The sequence below is a fragment of the Oncorhynchus gorbuscha genome, unplaced genomic scaffold (assembly GCF_021184085.1).
Source record: "Oncorhynchus gorbuscha isolate QuinsamMale2020 ecotype Even-year unplaced genomic scaffold, OgorEven_v1.0 Un_scaffold_1583, whole genome shotgun sequence".
Classification (NCBI taxonomy): domain Eukaryota; kingdom Metazoa; phylum Chordata; class Actinopteri; order Salmoniformes; family Salmonidae; genus Oncorhynchus; species Oncorhynchus gorbuscha.
This window is the reverse complement of record NW_025746318.1, coordinates 24,607-50,017: the sequence shown is the minus strand read 5'-3', so window position 1 is coordinate 50,017 and position 25,411 is coordinate 24,607. Positions and strand designations below refer to the sequence as shown.

The 25,411-nt window shown below is 50.2% G+C and overlaps 1 protein-coding gene across 1 annotated transcript in view; it reads right to left on the bottom strand.

The window, feature by feature from the left end:
• Positions 1–25,411, bottom strand: part of LOC124023313 (FERM, ARHGEF and pleckstrin domain-containing protein 1-like) — a gene marked incomplete at its 5' end in the record, with an annotated part of 55,521 nt that overhangs the window by 9,446 nt on the left and 20,664 nt on the right. The window contains 13 exons of the mRNA XM_046337828.1: positions 5,623–5,735; positions 6,037–6,119; positions 6,346–6,435; positions 7,555–7,623; positions 7,777–7,907; positions 9,187–9,424; positions 10,463–10,544; positions 13,011–13,144; positions 16,296–16,385; positions 18,948–19,132; positions 22,373–22,520; positions 22,642–22,714; positions 22,841–22,909. Coding sequence (XP_046193784.1) covers positions 5,623–5,735; positions 6,037–6,119; positions 6,346–6,435; positions 7,555–7,623; positions 7,777–7,907; positions 9,187–9,424; positions 10,463–10,544; positions 13,011–13,144; positions 16,296–16,385; positions 18,948–19,132; positions 22,373–22,520; positions 22,642–22,714; positions 22,841–22,909 — 1,505 coding nt within the window. The remainder of the gene's footprint in view (positions 1–5,622; positions 5,736–6,036; positions 6,120–6,345; positions 6,436–7,554; positions 7,624–7,776; positions 7,908–9,186; positions 9,425–10,462; positions 10,545–13,010; positions 13,145–16,295; positions 16,386–18,947; positions 19,133–22,372; positions 22,521–22,641; positions 22,715–22,840; positions 22,910–25,411) is intronic.

The following is a 25,411-nucleotide window of genomic DNA, read 5'->3' as shown; positions in this document are numbered from 1 at the left end:
TGTTGCAGGCTACATTTCTATGCAGTTTGGTCGTGTTGCAGGCTACATTTCTATACAGTTTGGTCGTGTTGCAGGCTACATTTCTATGCAGTTTGGTCGTGTTGCAGGCTACATTTCTATACAGTTTGGTCGTGTTGCAGGCTACATTTCTATACAGTTTGGTCGTGTTGCAGGCTACATTTCTATGCAGTTTGGTCGTGTTGCAGGCTACATTTCTATGCAGTTCAGCCTGTACTCTGTGGGAACTGGTCGTGTTGCAGGCTACATTTCTATGGGCAGTTTGGTCAGCCTGTTGCAGGCTACATTTCTATACAGTTTGATCGTGTTGCAGGCTACATTTCTATGGGCAGTTTGGTCTGTGTTGCAGGCTACATTTCTATGCAGTTTGGTCGTGTTATATCTTATGGTGGAGAGACAATGGGCAGGTAAAGACAGGTTAGGACTCAGCCTGTACTCTGTGGGAAGGTTAGGTTAGTTAGGACTCAGCCTGTACTCTGTGGGAAGGTTAGTTAGGGCTCAGCCTGTACTCTGTGGGAAGGTTAGTTAGGACTCAGCCTGTACTCTGTGGGAAGGTTAGTTAGGACTCAGCCTGTACTCTGTGGGAAGGTTAGTTAGGGCTCAGCCTGTACTCTGTGGGAAGGTTAGGTTAGTTAGGACTCAGCCTGTACTCTGTGGGAAGGTTAGGTTAGTTAGGACTCAGCCTGTACTCTGTGGGAAGGTTAGTTAGGACTCAGCCTGTACTCTGTGGGAAGGTTAGTTAGGACTCAGCCTGTACTCTGTGGGAAGGTTAGTTAGGACTCAGCCTGTACTCTGTGGGAAGGTTAGTTAGGACTCAGCCTGTACTCTGTGGGAAGGTTAGTTAGGACTCAGCCTGTACTCTGTGGGAAGGTTAGTTAGGGCTCAGCCTGTACTATGTGGGAAGGTTAGGTTAGTTAGGACTCAGCCTGTACTCTGTGGGAAGGTTAGTTAGGACTCAGCCTGTACTCTGTGGGAAGGTTAGTTAGGACTCAGCCTGTACTCTGTGGGAAGGTTAGTTAGGACTCAGCCTGTACTCTGTGGGAAGGTTAGTTAGGACTCAGCCTGTACTCTGTGGGAAGGTTAGTTAGGACTCAGCCTGTACTCTGTGGGAAGGTTAGTTAGGGCTCAGCCTGTACTATGTGGGAAGGTTAGGTTAGGACTCAGCCTGTACTCTGTGGGAAGGTTAGTTAGGACTCAGCCTGTACTCTGTGGGAAGGTTAGTTAGGACTCAGCCTGTACTCTGTGGGAAGGTTAGTTAGGACTCAGCCTGTACTCTGTGGGAAGGTTGGGAAGGTTAGTTAGGACTCAGCCTGTACTCTGTGGGAAGGTTAGGTTAGTTAGGACTCAGCCTGTACTCTGTGGGAAGGTTGGGAAGGTTAGTTAGGACTCAGCCTGTACTCTGTGGGAAGGTACTCTTGGGAAGGTTAGTTAGGACTCAGCCTGTACTCTGTGGGAAGGTTAGTTAGGACTCAGCCTGTACTCTGTGGGAAGGTTAGGTTAGTTAGGACTCAGCCTGTACTCAGCCTGTACTCTGTGGGAAGGTTAGGTTAGTTAGGACTCAGCCTGTACTCTGTGGGAAGGTTAGGTTAGTTAGGCTCAGCCTGTACTCTGTGGGAAGGTTAGTTAGGACTCAGCCTGTACTCTGTGGGAAGGTTAGTTAGGACTCAGCCTGTACTCTGTGGGAAGGTTAGGTTAGTTAGGACTCAGCCTGTACTCTGTGGGAAGGTTAGTTAGGACTCAGCCTGTACTGTGGGAAGGTTAGTTAGGACTCAGCCTGGGAAGGTTAGTTAGGACTCAGCCTGTACTCTGTGGGAAGGTTAGGTTAGTTAGGACTCAGCCTGTACTCTGTGGGAAGGTTAGGTTAGTTAGGACTCAGCCTGTACTCTGTGGGAAGGTTAGGTTAGTTAGGACTCAGCCTGTACTCTGTGGGAAGGTTAGTTAGGACTCAGCCTGTACTCTGTTAGGGGAAGCCTGTTGGGAAGGTTAGTTAGAGTCAGCCTGTACTCTGTGGGAAGGTTAGGTTAGTTAGGACTCAGCCTGTACTCTGTGGGAAGGTTAGGTTAGTTAGGGCTCAGCCTGTACTCTGTGGGAAGGTTAGGTTAGTTAGGACTCAGCCTGTACTCTGTGGGAAGGTTAGGTTAGTTAGGACTCAGCCTGTACTCTGTGGGAAGGTTAGGTTAGTTAGGACTCAGCCTGTACTCTGTGGGAAGGTTAGTTAGGACTCAGCCTGTACTCTGTGGGAAGGTTAGTTAGGACTCAGCCTGTACTCTGTGGGAAGGAGGGACTCAGGTTGGGAAGGTTAGGGCTCAGCCTGTACTCTGTGGGAAGGTTAGTTAGGACTCAGCCTGTACTCTGTGGGAAGGTTAGGTTAGTTAGGACTCAGCCTGTACTTTGTGGGAAGGTTAGTTAGGCTCAGCCTGTACTCTGTGGGAAGGTTAGGTTAGTTAGGACTCAGCCTGTACTCTGTGGGAAGGTTAGTTAGGACTCAGCCTGTACTCTGTGGGAAGGTTAGTTAGGACTCAGCCTGTACTCTGTGGGAAGGTTAGGTTAGTTAGGACTCAGCCTGTACTCTGTGGGAAGGTTAGGTTAGTTAGGACTCAGCCTGTACTCTGTGGGAAGGTTAGTTAGGACTCAGCCTGTACTCTGTGGGAAGGTTAGGTTAGTTAGGACTCAGCCTGTACTCTGTGGGAAGGTTAGGTTAGTTAGGACTCAGCCTGTACTCTGTTGGGAAGGTTAGGTTAGTTAGGACTCAGCCTGTACTCTGTGGGAAGGTTAGGTTAGTTAGGACTCAGCCTGTACTCTGTGGGAAGGTTAGTTAGGACTCAGCCTGTACTCTGTGGGAAGGTTAGTTAGGACTCAGCCTGTACTCTGTGGGAAGGTTAGTTAGGACTCAGCCTGTACTCTGTGGGAAAGGTTAGTTAGGACTCAGCCTGTACTCTGTGGGAAGGTTAGTTAGGACTCAGCCTGTACTCTGTGGGAAGGTTAGTTAGGACTCAGCCTGTACTCTGTGGGAAGGTTAGTTAGGACTCAGCCTGTACTCTGTGGGAAGGTTAGTTAGGGCTCAGCCTGTACTCTGTGGGAAGGTTAGGTTAGTTAGGAGTCAGCCTGTACTCTGTGTTAGGGAAGCCTGTACTCTTAGGTTAGTTAGGACTCAGCCTGTACTCTGTGGGAAGGTTCAGCCTGTACTCTTAGGTTAGGACTCAGCCTGTACTCTGTGGGAAGGTTAGTTAGGACTCAGCCTGTACTCTGTGGGAAGGTTAGTTAGGACTCAGCCTGTACTCTGTGGGAAGGTTAGTTAGGACTCAGCCTGTACTCTGTGGGAAGGTTAGTTAGGACTCAGCCTGTACTCTGTGGGAAGGTTAGGTTAGTTAGGACTCAGCCTGTACTCTGTGGGAAGGTTAGGTTAGTTAGGACTCAGCCTGTACTCTGTGGGAAGGTTAGTTAGGACTCAGCCTGTACTCTGTGGGGGAAGGTTGGGAAGGTTAGTTAGGACTCAGCCTGTACTCTGTGGGAAGGTTAGTTAGGACTCAGCCTGTACTCTGTGGGGGAAGGTTAGGACTCAGCCTGTACTCTGTGGGAAGGTTAGGACTCAGCCTGTACCTCAGCCTGTACTCTGTGGGAAGGATAGGTTAGTTAGGACTCAGCCTGTACTCTGTGGGAAGGTACTCTGTAGTTAGGACTCAGCCTGTACTCTGTGGGAAGGTTAGGTTAGTTAGGACTCAGCCTGTACTCAGCCTGTACTCTGGGAAGGTTAGGTTAGTTAGGACTCAGCCTGTACTCTGTGGGAAGGATAGGTTAGTTAGGACTCAGCCTGTACTCTGTGGGAAGGTTAGGTTAGTTAGGACTCAGCCTGTACTCTGTGGGAAGGTTAGTTAGGACTCAGCCTGTACTCTGTGGGAAGGTTAGGTTAGTTAGGACTCAGCCTGTACTCTGTGGGAAGGTTAGGTTAGTTAGGACTCAGCCTGTACTCTGTGGGAAGGTTAGGTTAGGACTCAGCCTGTACTCTGTGGGAAGGTTAGGTTAGTTAGGGACTCAGCCTGTACTCTGTGGGAAGGTTAGGTTAGTTAGGACTCAGCCTGTACTCTGTGGGAAGGTTAGGTTAGTTAGGACTCAGCCTGTACTCTGTGGGAAGGTTAGTTAGGACTCAGCCTGTACTCTGTGGGAAGGTTAGTTAGGACTCAGCCTGTACTCTGTGGGAAGGTTAGTTAGGACTCAGCCTGTACTCTGTGGGAAGGTTAGTTAGGACTCAGCCTGTACTCTGTGGGAAGGTTAGTTAGGACTCAGCCTGTACTCTGTGGGAAGGTTAGTTAGGACTCAGCCTGTACTCTGTGGGAAGGTTAGGTTAGTTAGGACTCAGCCTGTACTCTGTGGGAAGGTTAGGTTAGGGACTCAGCCTGTACTCTGTGGGAAGGTTAGGTTAGTTAGACTAGGACTCAGCCTGTACTCTGTGGGAAGGTTAGGTTAGTTAGGACTCAGCCTGTACTCTGTGGGAAGGTTAGGTTAGTTAGGACTCAGCCTGTACTCTGTGGGAAGGTTAGTTAGGACTCAGCCTGTACTCTGTGGGAAGGTTAGGGTTCAGCCTGTACTCTTAGGTTAGACTCAGCCTGTACTCTGTGGGAAGGTTAGTTAGGAGTCAGCCTGTACTCTGTGGGAAGGGTTAGACTCAGCCTGTTGGGAAGTTAGGACTCAGACTCCTGTACTCTGTGGGAAGGTTAGGTTAGTTAGGACTCAGCCTGTACTCTGTGGGAAGGTTAGTTAGGACTCAGCCTGTACTCTGTGGGAAGGTTAGCCTGTTAGTTCAGGACTCAGCCTGTACTCTGTGGGAAGGTTAGTTAGGACTCAGCCTGTACTCTGTGGGAAGGTTAGGTTAGTTAGGACTCAGCCTGTACTCTGTGGGAAGGATAGGTTAGTTAGGACTCAGCCTGTACTCTGTGGGAAGGTTAGTTAGGACTCAGCCTGTACTCTGTGGGAAGGTTAGGTTAGTTAGGACTCAGCCTGTACCCTGTGGGAAGGTTAGGTTAGTTAGGACTCAGCCTGTACTCTGTGGGAAGGTTAGTTAGGACTCAGCCTGTACTCTGTGGGAAGGATAGGTTAGTTAGGACTCAGCCTGTACTCTGTGGGAAGGTTAGGTTAGTTAGGACTCAGCCTGTACTCTGTGGGAAGGATAGGTTAGTTAGGACTCAGCCTGTACTCTCAGCCTGTACTCTGTGGGAAGGTTAGGTTAGTTAGGACTCAGCCTGTACTCTGTGTGGGAACTCTGTGGGAAGGATAGGTTAGTTAGGACTCAGCCTGTACTCTGTGGGAAGGTTAGTTAGGACTCAGCCTGTACTCTGTGGGAAGGTTAGGGCTGTTCATGGCTGCTGTGGGCCCTTTAACTCCACCTGTAGAAGTAGTAGCAGTAGGTAGTGTGATTTACTGCGGTCAGATCGACTGGTGGACTGTAGATCAGAGGAAAGACCATTCATCTGTTCAGCCAGGTCTAGGGGTCAGGGGTGAGGTACAAGACTTACTGCGGTCTGATCGACTGGTGGACAGTAGATCAGTAGAAGGTCTGTTACTCTGTTCTACCAGGTCTAGGGGTCAGGGGTCAGGTACAAGACTTACTGCGGTCTGATCGACTGGTGGACAGTAGATCAGTAGAAGGTCTGTTACTCTGTTCTACCAGGACTACAGCCATCCTGATGTCCTCTATCCATTTCACCATCTCTGATGCACAGCTTGGTACAGAGTACAGACATGGGTTAGATGCACAGCTAGGACCTTTCTAATGACTGATTGTGGCCCCTGGGGCTAAATGAGTTTAACACCCCTGCTCTAGAACACCCTAAACCACCCTGGAACACTCTAGAACACCCTAAAACACTCTAAACCACCCTTGAACACTCTAGAACACCCTAAAACACTCTAAACCACCCTTGAACACCCTAAAACATTCTAAACCACCCTGGAACACTGTAAAACACCCTAAAACATCAAGAAAATGGAATAACACCCAGAACACATCTAGAACACTTGTACCTTGCTGCCACGACGACAGACTGGCGCTGACCAAACAGAGTGAAGGAATGAGGAACTCCCCACTCATCCTCACTCTCCCTGATCTGAGGACACAGACACAGGTTGGATCAGAGGAGAGTGACCTCTACTAATTTACAGCTGTGTTATGTCATCTGAAGCTACCAGCATGGGGCCAGCTTCCTGGACACACATTAAGTCTAATCCTGGAATAAATGTTTTCTCTATATATCTGCCGTTTTAGGACGAGGCTTAATGTGTGTCCAGGAAACTGGCCCATAATGTTAAGGTTCAGGTTCTGGAGACTCTTACTGTCATGCCGTGGAGAGGCAGCTGGCCGTGAACTTTGAACTGGTTGTCTGCTGTCATACCTCTGCTGGTGTACACCAGGGAATCACTGAACTGGAGGAGAGAGGGAGGAACACAGAGATATGATGAGACATCACTGAACTGGAGGAGGAGAGAGGGAGATATAATGAACACAGAGATATAATGAGACATCACTGAACTGGAGGAGAGACATCACTGAGAGGAGGGAGGAACACAGAGATATAATGAGACATCACTGAACTGGAGGAGGAGAGAGAGGAGGAACACAGAGATATAATGAGACATCACTGAACTGGAGGAGGAGGGAGAGAGGGAGGAACACAGAGATATAATGAGACATCTGAACTGAACTGAGGAGGAGGAGGAGAGAGAGGGAGGAACACAGAGATATAATGAGACATCACTGAACTGGAGGAGGAGAGAGGGAGGAACACAGAGATATAATGAGACATCAATGAACTGGAGGAGGAGAGAGAGGGAGGAACACAGAGATATAATGAGACATCACTGAACTGGAGGAGGAGAGAGGGAGGAACACAGAGATATAATGAGACATCACTGAACTGGAGGAGGAGAGAGGGAGGAACACAGAGATATAATGAGACATCACTGAACTGGAGGAGGAGAGAGGGAGGAACACAGAGATATAATGAGACATCACTGAACTGGAGGAGGAGGAGGGAGGAACACAGAGATATAATGAGACATCACTGAACTGGAGGAGGAGGAGAGAGAGGAACACAGAGATATAATGAGACATCACTGTACTGGAGGAGGAGAGAGAGGAACACAGAGATATAATGAGACATCACTGAACTGGAGGAGGAGAGAGGGAGGAACACAGAGATATAATGAGACATCACTGTACTGGAGGAGGAGGAGAGAGAGAGGAACACAGAGATATAATGAGACATCACTGTACTGGAGGAGGAGAGAGAGGGAGGAACACAGAGATATAATGAGACATCACTGAACTGGAGGAGGAGAGAGAGGGAGGAACACAGAGATATAATGAGACATCACTGAACTGGAGGAGGAGAGAGAGGGAGGAACACAGAGATATAATGAGACATCACTGAACTGGAGGAGGAGGAGGAGAGATATAAGAGAGAGAGGGAGGGACAGAGAGAGAGATAGGGTGAGTGAGGAGCAGAGGAGTCATGTGACAGGAAGTAGGAAGTAATGACTAACCAGGAAGAACATTCTTTGCTGTAGTCCTTTCCCTGAGAGCTTACTGAGACAGCCCAGTCTGATAAACTCCTGGATGGGTGACAGAAACAACACAGAGGAAACAATGAACAACGACAGGAAGTTAGATACACTAAAGGACAACATGAGGACTGATGTACTACAACTTGGAATAAATCACTACAATACTTGTCAAAGCAAAGCCAGGGAAAACTGTTCTCTTACCCTGCCAGATATAGCCAGGTCCTGGATGCCTGTCAGATCTTTCTTCAGTTCTAGAAGCTTCTGGATGTTCTCCATCTTCATCATGGTTCCCTGAAGCTGCAGCACCATCTCTGATATATCAGCTAGGGCAGCTAGAGGAGTGTTAGTACACACACCATCTCTGATATATCAGCTAGAGGAGGAGTGTTCTCTCTCTAACACACACCATCTCTGATATATCAGCTAGAGGAGGAGTGTTCTCTCTCTAACACACACCATCTCTGATATATCAGCTAGAGGAGGAGTGTTCTCTCTCTAACACACACCATCTCTGATATATCAACTAGAGGAGGAGTGTTCTCTCTCTAACACACACCATCTCTGATACATCAACTAGAGGAGGAGTGTTCTCTCTCTAACACACACCATCTCTGATATATCAACTAGAGGAGGAGTGTTCTCTCTCTAACACACACCATCTCTGATATATCAACTAGAGGAGCAGGGTTCTCTGAGATATTAACTAGACAACTAGAGGAGCAGGGTTCTCTGAGATATTAACTAGACAACTAGAGGAGCAGGGTTCTCTGAGATATTAACTAGACAACTAGAGGAGCAGGGTTCTCTCTGAGATATTAACTAGACAACTAGAGGAGCAGGGTTCTCTGAGATATTAACTAGACAACTAGAGGAGCAGGGTTCTCTGAGATATTAACTAGACAACTAGAGGAGCAGGGTTCTCTGAGATATTAACTAGACAACTAGAGGAGCAGGGTTCTCTGAGATATTAACTAGACAACTAGAGGAGCAGGGTTCTCTCTGAGATATTAACTAGACAACTAGAGGAGCAGGGCTCTCTCTGAGATATTAACTAGACAACTAGAGGAGCAGGGTTCTCTCTGAGATATTAACTAGACAACTAGAGGAGCAGGGTTCTCTGAGATATTAACTAGACAACTAGAGGAGCAGGGTTCTCTGAGATATTAACTAGACAACTAGAGGAGCAGGGTTCTCTCTGAGATATTAACTAGACAACTAGAGGAGCAGGGTTCTCTGAGATATTAACTAGACAACTAGAGGAGCAGGGTTCTCTGAGATATTAACTAGACAACTAGAGGAGCAGGGTTCTCTCTGAGATATTAACTGGAGGAGCAGGGTTCTCTGAGATATTAACTAGACAACTAGAGGAGCAGGGTTCTCTCTGAGATATTAACTGGAGGAGCAAGGTTCTCTGAGATATTAACTAGACAACTAGAGGAGCAGGGTTCTCTCTGAGATATTAACTAGACAACTAGAGGAGCAGGGTTCTCTCTGAGATATTAACTAGACAACTAGAGGAGCAGGGTTCTCTCTGAGATATTAACTAGACAACTAGAGGAGCAGGGTTCTCTCTGAGATATTAACTAGACAACTAGAGGAGCAGGGTCCTACCTCTGCTGTCTCTGAAGTCTTGGTGTGTGGGGGGGTAGTGTTTGCAGAGTCTCTCCAGAATCAGTTTGTAGTGCAGCAGACGATGCAGGGGGCGTAGCAGGAACATGTTCAGGGACAGGTAACACACCTTCTGCTGCTCAAACTCTCCACACAACTCCTGCAGCCGCTGGGAGGCACGACAGGAACGCTCTAACTCAACCAACACCTCACCGTGACGCTGCAGGAGGGACGTCAACTGCTGCTGGGGCAGAGAGGAGAGGGGTTAGGGGGAGAGGAGAGGGGTTAGGGAGAGAGGAGAGGGGTTAGGGAGAGGGGTTAGAGAGAGAGGAGAGGGGTATGTTAGGTAGAAGATGTAGGGGTTAGGGAGAGAGGAGAGAGGTAGGTTAGGTAGAAGATGTAGGGGTTAGGGAGAGAGGAGAGGGGTAGGTTAGGTAGAAGATGTAGGGGTTAGAGAGAGAGGAGAGGGGTAGGTTAGGTAGAAGATGTAGGGTTAGAGAGAGAGGAGAGGGGTAGGTTAGGTAGAAGATGTAGGGGTTAGAGAGAGAGGAGAGGGGTAGGTTAGGTAGAAGATGTAGGGGTTAGAGAGAGAGGAGAGGGGTAGGTTAGGTAGAAGATGTAGGGGTTAGGGAGAGAGGAGAGAGGTAGGTTAGGTAGAAGATGTAGGGGTTAGGGAGAGAGGAGAGGGGTAGGTTAGGTAGAAGATGTAGGGGTTAGAGAGAGAGGAGAGGGGTAGGTTAGGTAGAAGATGTAGGGGTTAGAGAGAGAGGAGAGGGGTAGGTTAGGTAGAAGATGTAGGGGTTAGAGAGAGAGGAGAGGGGTAGGTTAGGTAGAAGATGTAGGGGTTTAGAGAGAGAGGAGAGGGGTAGGTTAGGTAGAAGATGTAGGGGTTAGAGAGAGGAGAGGGGTAGGTTAGGTAGAAGATGTAAGGGTTAGAGAGAGAGGAGAGGGGTAGGTTAGGTAGAAGATGTAGGGGTTAGAGAGAGAGGAGAGGGGTAGGTTAGGTAGAAGATGTAGGGGTTAGAGAGAGAGGAGAGGGGTAGGTTAGGTAGAAGATGTAGGGGTTAGAGAGAGAGGAGAGGGGTAGGTTAGGTAGAAGATGTAGGGGTTAGAGAGAGAGGAGAGGGGTAGGTTAGGTAGAAGATGTAGGGGTTAGAGAGAGAGGAGAGGGGTAGGTTAGGTAGAAGATGTAGGGGTTAGAGAGAGAGGAGCATGACGTCACCCACAGGTCATTACTCTGAGGACATGTTGAAGGGAACGATATCCACGTCTACTGTACCTTTAACCCCTGAATGTTCTTCAGCATGACGTCACCCACACGCTGGTAGTCTCCTTTAACGTGGGCGTTGGACCGTCCCTCCCTGGTGACAGAGTGAAATCAACAGGGTTACCTGCTGCTAAGCCTAACCCTGCAGCAGACAGACAGTATTTCCTCTCTCAGTGACACCATAGTGAGGGGCAAGTGGAGAGACAACATGGTGACCTGCTGCTAAGCCTAACCCTGCAGCAGACAGACAGTGTTTCCTCTCTCAGTGACACCATAGTGAGGGGCAAGTGGAGAGACAACATGGTGACCTGCTGCTAAGCCTAACCCTGCAGGAGACAGACAGACAGTGTTTCCTCTCTCAGTGACACCATAGTGAGGGGCAAGTGGAGAGACAACATGGTGACCTGCTGCTAAGCCTAACCCTGCAGGAGACAGACAGACAGTGTTTCCTCTCTCAGTGACACCATAGTGAGGGGCAAGTGGAGAGACAACATGGTGACCTGCTGCTAAGCCTAACCCTGCAGGAGACAGACAGACAGTGTTTCCTCTCTCAGTGACACCATAGTGAGGGGCAAGTGGAGAGACAACATGGTGACCTGCTGCTAAGCCTAACCCTGCAGGAGACAGACAGACAGTGTTTCCTCTCTCAGTGACACCATAGTGAGGGGCAAGTGGAGAGACAACATGGTGACCTGCTGCTAAGCCTAACCCTGCAGGAGACAGACGGACAGTGTTTCCTCTCTCAGTGACACCATAGTGAGGGGCAAGTGGAGAGACAACATGGTGACCTGCTGCTAAGCCTAACCCTGCAGGAGACAGACAGACAGTGTTTCCTCTCTCAGTGACACCATAGTGAGGGGCAAGTGGAGAGACAACATCACTCATTCAGTTACCCATCTGTCCATCTCTAATTGAAACCACATTGCAACAGCGTGATTAACAGCTGAGAAGCATCAATCCCCGGGAGAAGATCAAACCCTTCCTGTGAGTGGTTGAGAGAGTTATGACACGTAGACTGCATTCCTGAGATTCTCCAACCCACATGTAGATGTGCCACATGTACCTACTAGAGAACACTGAGCTAATCGGCATAGTTACACAGCTCCACCACCAGATGGGGTAGTGGAGCAGTATTCACTAGGTCTGTCCTCTCAGAGGAGCAGTATTCACTAGGTCTGTCCTCTCAGAGGAGCAGTATTCACTAGGTCTGTCCTCTCAGAGGAGCAGTATTCACTAGGTCTGTCCTCTCAGAGGAGCAGTATTCACTAGGTCTGTCCTCTCAGAGGAGCAGTATTCACTAGGTCTGTCCTCTCAGAGGAGCAGTATTCACTAGGTCTGTCCTCTCAGAGGAGCAGTATTCACTAGGTCTGTCCTCTCAGAGGAGCAGTATTCACTAGGTCTGTCCTCTCAGAGGAGCAGTATTCACTAGGTCTGTCCTCTCAGAGGAGCAGTATTCACTAGGTCTGTCCTCTCAGAGGAGCAGTATTCACTAGGTCTGTCCTCTCAGAGGAGCAGTATTCACTAGGTCTGTCCTCTCAGAGGAGCAGTATTCACTAGGTCTGTCCTCTCAGAGGAGCAGTATTCACTAGGTCTGTCCTCTCAGAGGAGCAGTATACACTAGGTCTGTCCTCTCAGAGGAGCAGTATACACTAGGTCTGTCCTCTCAGAGGAGCAGTATACACTAGGTCTGTCCTCTCAGTGTTCCACAGGGTCTCTGATGGGTCGTCCACCAGGGGTCTCTGATGGGCCGTCCACCAGGGGTCTCTGATGGGCCGTCCACCAGGGGTCTCTGATGGGCCGTCCACCAGGGGTCTCTGATGGGCCGTCCACCAGGGGTCTCTGATGGGCCGTCCACCAGGGGTCTGATGGGCGGTCCACCAGGGGTCTGATGGGTGGTCCACCAGGGGTCTCTGATGGGTGGTCCACCAGGGGTCTCTGATGGGTCGTCCACCAGGGGTCTCTGATGGGTGGTCCACCAGGGGTCTCTGATGGGTCGTCCACCAGGGGTCTCTGATGGGTCGTCCACCAGGGGTCTCTGATGGGTCGTCCACCAGGGGTCTCTGATGGGTCGTCCACCAGGGGTCTCTGATGGGTCGTCCACCAGGGGTCTCTGATGGGTCGTCCACCAGGGGTCTCTGATGGGTCGTCCACCAGGGGTCTCTGATGGGTCGTCCACCAGGGGTCTGATGGGTCGTCCACCAGGGGTCTGATGGGTGGTCCACCAGGGGTCTCTGATGGGTGGTCCACCAGGGGTCTCTGATGGGTCGTCCACCAGGGGTCTCTGATGGGTCGTCCACCAGGGGTCTCTGATGGGTCGTCCACCAGGGGTCTCTGATGGGCCGTCCACCAGGGGTCTCTGATGATGATCAGTCCTGTATGACCGGCTGCTGTAGTGACTCACTGAAGAGCGGTGCTGAAGACCTGGACACACACACACACACACACACACACACACACACACACACACACACACACACACACACACACACACACACACACACACACACACACACACACACACACACACACACACACACACACACACACACACACTCCTCACCACTGCTGCAGCCTCTGCTCCACCTCCTTGAGGAAGGCCTGGTGTAACTGATAGACTGGATCATAGTTGGTGTTGATCAGGGTCCTCACTGAGTCTGGCAGGATGTCCTCTTTCCCCAACACAGCCTGGAACCACTGGGACACAACACAACACAGCCTGGAACCACTGGGACACAACACAACACAGCCTGGAACCACTGGGACACAACACAGCCTGGAACCACTGAGACACAACACAACACAGTCTGGAACCACTGAGACACAACACAGCCTGGAACCACTGAGACAACACAACACAGCCTGGAACCACTGGGACACAACACAGCACAGCCTGGAACCACTGGGACACAACACAGCACAGCCTGGAACCACTGAGACACAACATAGCCTGGAACCACTGAGACAACACAACACAGCCTGGAACCACTGAGACACAACACAACACAGTCTGGAACCACTGAGACACAACACAGCCTGGAACCACTGAGACAACACAACACAGCCTGGAACCACTGGGACACAACACAGCACAGCCTGGAACCACTGGGACACAACACAGCACAGCCTGGAACCACTGAGACACAACACAGCCTGGAACCACTGAGACACAACACAACACAGCCTGGAACCACTGGGACACAACACAGCACAGCCTGGAACCACTGAGACAACACACAACACAGCCTGGAACCACTGAGACACAACACAACACAGCCTGGAACCACTGAGATACAACACAACACAGCCTGGAACCACTGAGACAACACACAACACAGCCTGGAACCACTGGGACACAACACAACACAGCCTGGAACCACTGAGACACAACACAACACAGCCTGGAACCACTGAGACAACACAGCTGTTAGACTACCTCTTTACCCAGCACAGCCTGGAACCACTGAGACAACACAGCTGTTAGACTACCTCTTTACCCAGCACAGCCTGGAACCACTGAGACAACACAGCACAGCCTGGAACCACTGAGACACAACACAACACAGCCTGGAACCACTGAGACAACACAACACAGCCTGGAACCACTGAGACAACACAGCTGTTAGACTACCTCTTTACCCAGCACAGCCTGGAACCACTGAGACAACACAACACAGCCTGGAACCACTGGGACACAACACAACACAGCCTGGAACCACTGAGACACAACACAACACAGCCTGGAACCACTGGGACACAACACAGCACAGCCTGGAACCACTGAGACAACACACAACACAGCCTGGAACCACTGAGACACAACACAACACAGCCTGGAACCACTGAGATACAACACAACACAGCCTGGAACCACTGAGACAACACACAACACAGCCTGGAACCACTGGGACACAACACAACACAGCCTGGAACCACTGAGACACAACACAACACAGCCTGGAACCACTGAGACAACACAGCTGTTAGACTACCTCTTTACCCAGCACAGCCTGGAACCACTGAGACAACACAGCACAGCCTGGAACCACTGAGACACAACACAACACAGCCTGGAACCACTGAGACAACACAACACAGCCTGGAACCACAGCCTGGAACCACTGAGACAACACAGCTGTTAGACTACCTCTTTACCCAGCACAGCCTGGAACCACTGAGACAACACAACACAGCCTGGAACCACTGGGACACAACACAACACAGCCTGGAACCACTGAGACAACACAGCTGTTAGACTACCTCTTTACCCAGCACAGCCTGGAACCACTGAGACAACACAGCACAGCCTGGAACCACTGAGACACAACACAACACAGCCTGGAACCACTGAGACACAACACAACACAGCCTGGAACCACTGAGATACAACACAACACAGCCTGGAACCACTGGGACACAACACAACACAGCCTGGAACCACTGAGATACAACACAACACAGCCTGGAACCACTGAGACAACACAGCTGTTAGACTACCTCTTTACCCAACACAGCCTGGAACCACTGAGACAACACAGCACAGCCTGGAACCACTGGGACACAACACAACACAGCCTGGAACCACTGAGACAACACAGCACAGCCTGGAACCACTGGGACACAACACAACACAGCCTGGAACCACTGAGACAACACAGCTGTTAGACTACCTCTTTACCCAGCACAGCCTGGAACCACTGAGACACAACACAACACAGCCTGGAACCACTGAGACACAACACAGCCTGGAACCACTGAGACACAACACAACACAGCCTGGAACCACTGAGACAACACAGCTGTTAGACTACCTCTTTACCCAGCACAGCCTGGAACCACTGAGACACAACACAGCCTGGAACCACTGAGACACAACACAGCCTGGAACCACTGAGACACAACACAACACAGCCTGGAACCACTGAGACAACACAGCTGTTAGACTACCTCTTTACCCAACACAGCCTGGAACCACTGAGACAACACAGCCTGGAACCACTGGGACAACACAGCCTGGAACCACTGGGACACAACACAACACAGCCTGGAACCACTGAGACACAACACAGCCTGGAACCACTGAGACACAACACAACACAGCCTGGAACCACTGGGACACAACACAACACAGCCTGGAACCACTGAGACACAACAACGCTCGCTCTGGATAAGAGCGTCTGCTAAATGACTTAAATGTAAATGTAATAATTAATCTTACCATGGTTATAACTAGTCTTACCACGGTTATAACTAGTTCTCCCAGAGTTATAATTAATCTTACCATGGTTATAACTAGTTCTCCCAGAGTTATAATTAATCTTACCATGGTTATAACTAGTCTTACCACGGTTATAACTAGTTCTCCCAGAGTTATAATTAATCTTACCATGGTTATAACTAGTCTTACCATGGTTATAACTAGTTCTCCCAGAGTTATAATTAATCTTACCATGGTTATAACTAGTCTTACCACGGTTATAACTAGTCTTAGCACGGTTATAACTAGTCTTACCATGGTTATAACTAGTCTTACCATGGTTATAACTAGTCTTACCATGGTTATAACTAGTCTTACCATGGTTATAACTAGTCTTACCATGGTTATAACTAGTTCTCCCAGAGTTATAATTAATCTTACCACGGTTATAACTAGTCTTACCACGGTTATAACTAGTCTTACCACGGTTATAACTAGTCTTACCACGGTTATAACTAGTCTTACCACGGTTATAACTAGTCTTACCATGGTTATAACTAGTCTTACCATGGTTATAACTAGTCTTACCATGGTTATAACTAGTCTTACCATGGTTATAACTAGTTCTCCCAGAGTTATAATTCATCGTACCACGGTTATAACTGCCAGGTCCTTCTGAAAGGTTCTCTCTGTGGTGAGAAGCTCCTTGGCGATGAAGTAGGCCTTGTCAGTCGGAAACTTCTGGAAGAGGGAGAAAATGTTAGAGAGAGCAAGACAACATTAATACCCTCAAACACCAAAGTTAGGCGGATTAGAGCAGATGGCGGTAAACTCTTAGGTCTGTCTTGTGTTTTGTTTCAGTAGAAGCATATATCCTGCTTCAGCTAACCATCCTCAAATCAATAGAGATGAGGAGGTTTTGGTGTAACGGTGACGTTACAGGCCTACTATAATATGCTATTATGTTCGGCTCAGTTATGAAACATCCTAACTCATCATGTCTGGCCAAATGTGATCTGGACAGACATCGAGTCAGCTTTGATCTAACTTTACTACATGAGCACCATTGTGAGAAGTGATAATCTTCCATTTGTAATAATAATAATAAGTGATGAGTAGATGTAGGCAACAGATCTTGATGAGATCTAGCCTGGTAAAGTGGGATAACACAGCTCCTTACAGACTCTCCCTAGCCTGGGATAACACAGCTCCTTACAGACTCTCCCTAGCCTGGTAAAGTGGGATAACACAGCTCCTTACAGACTCTCCCTAGCCTGGTAAAGTGGGATAACACAGCTCCTTACAGACTCTCACTAGCCTGGTAAAGTGGGATAACACAGCTCCTTACAGACTCTCCCTAGCCTGGTAAAGTGGGATAACACAGCTCCTTATAGACTCTCCCTAGCCTGGGATAACACAGCTCCTTACAGACTCTCCCTAGCCTGGGATAACACAGCTCCTTACAGACTCTCCCTAGCCTGGGATAACACAGCTCCTTACAGACTCTCCCTAGCCTGGGATAACACAGCTCCTTACAGACTCTCCCTAGCCTGGTAAAGTGGGATAACACAGCTCCTTACAGACTCTCCCTAGCCTGGTAAAGTGGGATAACACAGCTCCTTACAGACTCTCCCTAGCCTGGGATAACACAGCTCCTTACAGACTCTCCCTAGCCTGGTAAAGTGGGATAACACAGCTCCTTACAGACTCTCCCTAGCCTGGTAAAGTGGGATAACACAGCTCCTTACAGACTCTCACTAGCCTGGTAAAGTGGGATAACACAGCTCCTTACAGACTCTCCCTAGCCTGGTAAAGTGGGATAACACAGCTCCTTATAGACTCTCCCTAGCCTGGGATAACACAGCTCCTTACAGACTCTCCCTAGCCTGGGATAACACAGCTCCTTACAGACTCTCCCTAGCCTGGGATAACACAGCTCCTTACAGACTCTCCCTAGCCTGGGATAACACAGCTCCTTACAGACTCTCCCTAGCCTGGGATAACACAGCTCCTTACAGACTCTCCCTAGCCTGGGATAACACAGCTCCTTACAGACTCTCCCTAGCCTGGGATAACACAGCTCCTTACAGACTCTCCCTAGCCTGGGATAACACAGCTCCTTACAGACTCTCCCTAGCCTGGTAAAGTGGGATAACACAGCTCCTTACAGACTCTCCCTAGCCTGGTAAAGTGGGATAACACAGCTCCTTACAGACTCTCCCTAGCCTGGTAAAGTGGGATAACACAGCTCCTTACAGACTCTCCCTAGCCTGGTAAAGTGGGATAACACAGCTCCTTATAGACTCTCCCTAGCCTGGGATAACACAGCTCCTTACAGACTCTCCCTAGCCTGGTAAAGTGGGATAACACAGCTCCTTACAGACTCTCCCTAGCCTGGTAAAGTGGGATAACACAGCTCCTTACAGACTCTCCCTAGCCTGGGATAACACAGCTCCTTACAGACTCTCCCTAGCCTGGGATAACACAGCTCCTTACAGACTCTCCCTAGCCTGGGATAACACAGCTCCTTACAGACTCTCCCTAGCCTGGTAAAGTGGGATAACACAGCTCCTTACAGACTCTCACTAGCCTGGTAAAGTGGGATAACACAGCTCCTTACAGACTCTCCCTAGCCTGGTAAAGTGGGATAACACAGCTCCTTACAGACTCTCCCTAGCCTGGGATAACACAGCTCCTTACAGACTCTCCCTAGCCTGGGATAACACAGCTCCTTACAGACTCTCCCTAGCCTGGGATAACACAGCTCCTTACAGACTCTCCCTAGCCTGGGATAACACAGCTCCTTACAGACTCTCCCTAGCCTGGGATAACACAGCTCCTTACAGACTCTCCCTAGCCTGGTAAAGTGGGATAACACAGCTCCTTACAGACTCTCACTAGCCTGGTAAAGTGGGATAACACAGCTTCTTACAGACTCTCCCTAGCCTGGGATAACACAGCTCCTTACAGACTCTCCCTAGCCTGGTAAAGTGGGATAACACAGCTCCTTACAGACTCTCCCTAGCCTGGTAAAGTGGGATAACACAGCTCCTTATAGACTCTCCCTAGCCTGGGATAACACAGCTCCTTACAGACTCTCCCTAGCCTGGTAAAGTGGGATAACACAGCTCCTTACAGACTCTCCCTAGCCTGGTAAAGTGGGATACCACAGTTCTAACAAAGCAGAACAGTACTGTCCTCTGGGCTGGATTGCTCTCTCAAGAGTATGGGGACATGTCCTCCCCCCTCCTCCAATCTCTCCTTCACTCTCTCCCACCCTGCCTCCCTCCCTGAAAGACGAACCTTCCTCCGAACCTCGTCTTCGTCATCCGTGCGGACGTAGCCAGCGTCGGTGAACAGGGGGGATGAGAGGGGGGAGGAATGGGCGTTGATGGGCGAGGGCTGGTGCCCGTTGGGGCTCTGACCCGGGCCGAAGAGAAAGGCTTTCTGCCCGTTCACCACCACTGGAGAGCTGCCTGAGATCACACCTGGAAGAGAGGAGGAGACAGGAACGAGTTAGAGAGATCAGAGTTGAGTGAGATCACACCTGGAAGAGAGGAGGGGACAGGAACGAGTCAGAGAGATCAGAGTTGAGTGAGATCACACCTGGAAGAGAGGAGGGGACAGGAACGAGTCAGAGCTGCATTCAACCTATCAAAACATGAAAACCATTCAGCTGGACACGTAAAGTGTCCAGCTGAATGGAAAGTCACGTAAAGTGTCCAGTTGAATGTATAGTGTCCAGTTGAATGTAAAGTGTCCAGTTGAATGTAAAGTAATGTGAATGGTCCAGTTGAATGTAAAGTGTCCAGTTGAATGTAAAGTGTCCAGTTGAATGTAAAGTGTCCAGTTGAATGTATAGTGTCCAGTTGAATGTATAGTGTCCAGTTGAATGTATAGTGTCCAGTTGAATGTAAAGTAATGTGAATGGTCCAGTTGAATGTAAAGTGTCCAGTTGAATGTAAAGTGTCCAGTTGAATGTATAGTGTCCAGTTGAATGTATAGTTGAATGTAAAGTGTCCAGTTGAATGTAAAGTGTCCAGTTGAATGTAAAGTAATGTAAAGTGTCCAGTTGAATGTAAAGTAATGTAAAGTGTCCAGTTGAATGTATAGTGTCCAGTTGAATGTAAAGTGTCCAGTTGAATGTAAAGTGTCCAGTTGAATGTAAAGTGTCCAGTTGAATGTATAGTGTCCAGTTGAATGTAAAGGGTCCAGTTGAATGTAAAGGGTCCAGTTGAATGTAAAGGGTCCAGTTGAATGTAAAGGGTCCAGTTGAATGTAAAGGGTCCAGTTGAATGTATAGTGTCCAGTTGAATGTAAAGTGTCCAGTTGAATGTAAAGTAATGTAAAGTGTCCAGTTGAATGTATAGTGTCCAGTTGAATGTAAAGTAATGTAAAGTGTCCAGTTGAATGTAAAGTGTCCAGTTGAATGTAAAGTGTCCAGTTGAATGTAAAGTGTCCAGTTGAATGTAAAGTGTCCAGTTGAATGTAAAGTGTCCAGATGAATGTAAAGTAATGTAAAGTGTCCAGTTGAATATAAAGTGTCCAGTTGAATGTAAAGTAATGTAAAGTGTCCAGTTGAATGTAAAGTAATGTAAAGTGTACAGTTGAATGTAAAGTAATGTAAAGTGTACAGTTGAATGTAAAGTGTCCAGTTGAATGTAAAGTGTCCAGTTGAAAATGTAAAGTCACGTAAAGTGTCCAGTTGAATGTAAAGTGTCCAGTTGAATGTAAAGTTGTGTAAAGTGTCCAGTTGAATGTAAAGTAATGTAAAGTGTCCAGTTGAATGTAAAGTGTCCAGTTGAATATAAAGTGTCCAGTTGAATATAAAGTGTCCAGTTGAATATAAAGTGTCCATTTGAATGTAAAGGGTCCAGTTGAATGTAAAGTAATGTAAAGTGTCCTGTTGAATGTATAGTGTCCAGTTGAATGTAAAGTGTCCTGTTGAATGTAAAGTAACGTAAAGTGTCCAGTTGAATGTAAAGGATCCAGTTGAATGTAAAGTGTCCAGTTGAATGTAAAGTCATGTAAAGTGTCGAGTTGAATGTAAAGTAATGTAAAGTGTCCAGTTGAATGTAAAGTGTCCAGTTGAATGTAAAGTGTCCAGTTGAATGTAAAGTAATGTAAAGTGTACTGTTGAATGTAGAGTAATGTAAAGTAATGTAAAGTGTCCAGTTGAATGTAAAGTAATGTAAAGTGTCCAGTTGAATGTAAAGTAATGTAAAGTGTCCAGTTGAATGTAAAGTAATGTAAAGTGTCCAGTTGAATGTAAAGTGTCCAGTTGAATGTAAAGTGTCCAGTTGAATGTAAAGTGTCCAGTTGAATGTAAAGTGTCCAGTTGAATGTAAAGTGTCCAGTTGAATGTAAAGTGTCCAGTTGAATGTAAAGTCTAGGAACGGTGGGTTAACTGGTCTAGGAACGGTGGGTTAACTGGTCTAGGAACGGTGGGTTAACTGGTCCCCCTAACCCTAACCCTCATGGACCTAACCCCCTAACCCTAACCTTCATGGACCTAACCCAACCCAAAGTATAATGTCACAAACTACAAGTCCAAAGTTTGTATAAAAAATAAGGCCCCCCCCTCACGATAGTAAAAGTGCTGTACAGAATTAATAAATTGTACTCTAGATTTAGAAGGCTGATTGGCCTCTAGTTAAAGTAACGATTTATACGCCCCTAACCCCGAGAGATGCTAACTGTGGCAGGGAGCTAACCCTGAGGGAGGGGCTAACAGTGGCAGGGAGCTAACCCTGAGGGAGGGGCTAACTGTGGCAGGGAGCTAACCCTGAGGGAGGGGCTAACAGTGTCAGGGAGCTAACCCTGAGGGAGGGGCTAACAGTGGCAGGGAGCTAACCCTGAGGGAGGGGCTAACAGTGTCAGGGAGGGGCTAACAGTGGCAGGGAACTAACCCTGAGGGAGGGGCTAACAGTGTCAGGGAGCTAACCCTGAGGGAGGTGCTAAAAGTGGCAGGGAGCTAACCCTGAGGGAGGGGCTAACAGTGTCAGGGAGCTAACCCTGGGGGAGGGGCTAACAGCGGCAGGGAGCTAACCCTGGGGGAGGGGCTAACAGTGGCAGGGAGCTAACCCTGAGGGAGGGGCTAACAGCGGCAGGGAGCTAACCCTGGGGGAGGGGCTAACAGTGGCAGGGTGCTAACCCTGAGGGAGGGGCTAACAGTGCAGGGTGCTAACCCTGAGGGAGGGGCTAACAGTGTCAGGGAGCTAACCCCGAGGGAGGGGCTAACAGTGTCAGGGAGCTAACCCTGAGGGAGGGGCTAACTGTGGCAGGGAGCTAACCCTGAGGGAGGGGCTAACAGTGGCAGGGTGCTAACCCTGAGGGAGGGGCTAACAGTGGCGGGGTGCTAACCCTGAGGGAGGGGCTAACTGTGGCAGGGAGCTAACCCTGAGGGAGGGGCTAACAGTGGCAGGGTGCTAACCCTGAGGGAGGGGCTAACAGTGGCAGGGAGCTAACCCTGAGGGAGGGGCTAACTGTGGCAGGGAGCTAACCCTGAGGGAGGGGCTAACAGTGGCAGGGAGCTAACCCTGGGGGAGGGGCTAACAGTGGCAGGGAGCTAACCCTGGGGGAGGGGCTAACAGTGCAGGGTGCTAACCCTGAGGGAGGGGCTAACGTGTGTGTGAGCGTGTGCCTCTGGCCTCGTTCTCTATCTATACCAGACCAGTGGATGTAGGAGATAGAAGAGCTGCTGCCTTCAGCTGCGTGCCGGACTGGACCTGAGATCTGCTGCTCTGGGTGTCCCGTGGTGGAGGGTAGGGCCTGGGCCTCTGGTCCAGCCTGGTGGCCGTTGGTCACTGTAGGGTCGTCCACCGGGGCCTGGAGGGTCAACCTGAGAGGAGAGTCTGTCTGGTCCACTGAGACACTCTGGAGAGGAGGAAGAGAGAGAAGTTAAAGGGATACTCTGTGATATAAAGACCAGAACACACACTAACTCTATTCCTTCTCCTATGAATCACAGAGAGAAAGGTCACCAGGATATACTGACCTCTTGTGGCACTGTGGATGTCTTTCTGTCCTGGGGTGGCAGGCTGCCGCCAGACACCTTCTTACTGTGTTTCCTGGAGGAGACAGGCGAGGCTTAGTCTATCAACTGTTGAGGTAAAGGGACATTGACATGGGAACCTGGAGCCACAAACACGCCTCAGGGGAAGAGAGGCTGACATCCAGACCAGGTGAAGTCTCACCTTTCAAAAGGGACCTTTTGGAACTCTGAGTCCTTGACGTAATCGAAAACCTGCTTCTGTGTCCGACCGCTGCAGACAGAAAGAGACAGAACGTGGTAGTATGTTGAAACACAGAGGTCTGATGAAGCAGCACAGTCCCTGTAAAAGGACTGTCAGTGAAAGGCCCTGACACAATAGGAAGGTCACATTGTTGAGTCCAGTATCAAACCTCTACAAGCTCCACCCACCCAGCCAGCCTACCCAAACCTCTACAAGCTCCACCCACCAGCCAGCCTACCCAAACCTCTACAAGCTCCACCTACCCACCCACCCACCCACCCAGCCTACCCAAACCTCTACAAGCTCCACCCACCCACCCAGCCAGCCTACCCAAACCTCTACAAGCTCCACCTACCCACCCACCCACCCAGCCTACCCAAACCTCTACAAGCTCCACCTACCCACCCACCCACCCACCCAGCCTACCCAAACCTCTACAAGCTCCACCTACCCACCCACCCACCCAGCCTACCCAAACCTCTACAAGCTCCACCCACCCAGCCAGCCTACCCAAACCTCTACAAGCTCCACCCACCCAGCCAGCCTACCCAAACCTCTACAAGCTCCACCCACCCAGCCAGCCTACCCAAACCTCTACAAGCTCCACCCACCCAGCCAGCCTACCCAAACCTCTACAAGCTCCACCCACCCAGCCAGCCTACCCAAACCTCTACAAGCTCCACCCACCCAGCCAGCCTACCCAAACCTCTACAAGCTCCACCCAGCCAGCCTACCCAAACCTCTACAAGCTCCACCCACCCAGCCAGCCAGCCTACCTAAACCTCTACAAGCTCCACCCACCCGCGCACCCACCCAGCCAGCCAGCCTACCCAAACCTCTACAAGCTCCACCCAAGCCAGCCTACCCAAACCTCTACAAGCTCCACCCACCCACCCAGCCAGCCTACCCAAACCTCTACAAGCTCCACCCACCCACCCAGCCAGCCTACCCAAACCTCTACAAGCTCCACCCACCCAGCCAGCCTACCCAAACCTCTACAAGCTCCACCCACCCAGCCTACCCAAACCTCTACAAGCTCCACCCACCCAGCCAGCCTACCCAAACCTCTACAAGCTCCACCCACCCAGCCAGCCTACCCAAACCTCTACAAGCTCCACCCACCCAGCCTACCCAAACCTCCAAGCCAGCCTACCCAAACCTCTACAAGCTCCACCCACCCACCCAGCCTACCCAAACCTCTACAAGCTCCACCCACCCAGCCAGCCAGCCTACCCAAACCTCTACAAGCTCCACCCACCCACCCAGCCTACCCAAACCTCTACAAGCTCCACCCACCCAGCCAGCCAGCCTACCCAAACCTCTACAAGCTCCACCCACCCACCCAGCCAGCCTACCTAAACCTCTACAAGCTCCACCCACCCACCCACCCAGCCTACCCAAACCTCTACAAGCTCCACCCACCCACCCAGCCAGCCTACCTAAACCTCTACAAGCTCCACCCACCCACCCACCCAGCCTACCCAAACCTCTACAAGCTCCACCCACCCACCCAGCCAGCCTACCCAAACCTCTACAAGCTCCACCCACCCACCCAGCCAGCCTACCCAAACCTCTACAAGCTCCACCCACCCACCCACCCAGCCTACCCAAACCTCTACAAGCTCCACCCACCCAGCCAGCCAGCCTACCCAAACCTCTACAAGCTCCACCCACCCACCCAGCCAGCCTACCCAAACCTCTACAAGCTCCACCCACCCACCCAGCCAGCCTACCCAAACCTCTACAAGCTCCACCCACCCAGCCAGCCTACCCAAACCTCTACAAGCTCCACCCACCCAGCCAGCCAGCCTACCCAAACCTCTACAAGCTCCACCCACCCACCCAGCCAGCCTACCCAAACCTCTACAAGCTCCACCCACCCAGCCAGCCTACCCAAACCTCTACAAGCTCCACCCACCCAGCCAGCCTACCCAAACCTCTACAAGCTCCACCCACCCACCCAGCCAGCCTACCCAAACCTCTACAAGCTCCACCCACCCAGCCAGCCTACCCAAACCTCTACAAGCTCCACCCACCCACCCAGCCAGCCTACCCAAACCTCTACAAGCTCCACCCACCCACCCAGCCAGCCTACCCAAACCTCTACAAGCTCCACCCACCCAGCCAGCCTACCCAAACCTCTACAAGCTCCACCCACCCAGCCAGCCTACCCAAACCTCTACAAGCTCCACCCACCCACCCAGCCAGCCTACCCAAACCTCTACAAGCTCCACCCACCCAGCCAGCCTACCCAAACCTCTACAAGCTCCACCCACCCAGCCAGCCTACCCAAACCTCTACAAGCTCCACCCAGCCAGCCAGCCTACCCAAACCTCTACAAGCTCCACCCACCCAGCCAGCCTACCCAAACCTCTACAAGCTCCACCCAGCCAGCCAGCCTACCCAAACCTCTACAAGCTCCACCCACCCAGCCAGCCTACCCAAACCTCTACAAGCTCCACCCAGCCAGCCAGCCTACCCAAACCTCTACAAGCTCCACCCACCCAGCCAGCCTACCCAAACCTCTACAAG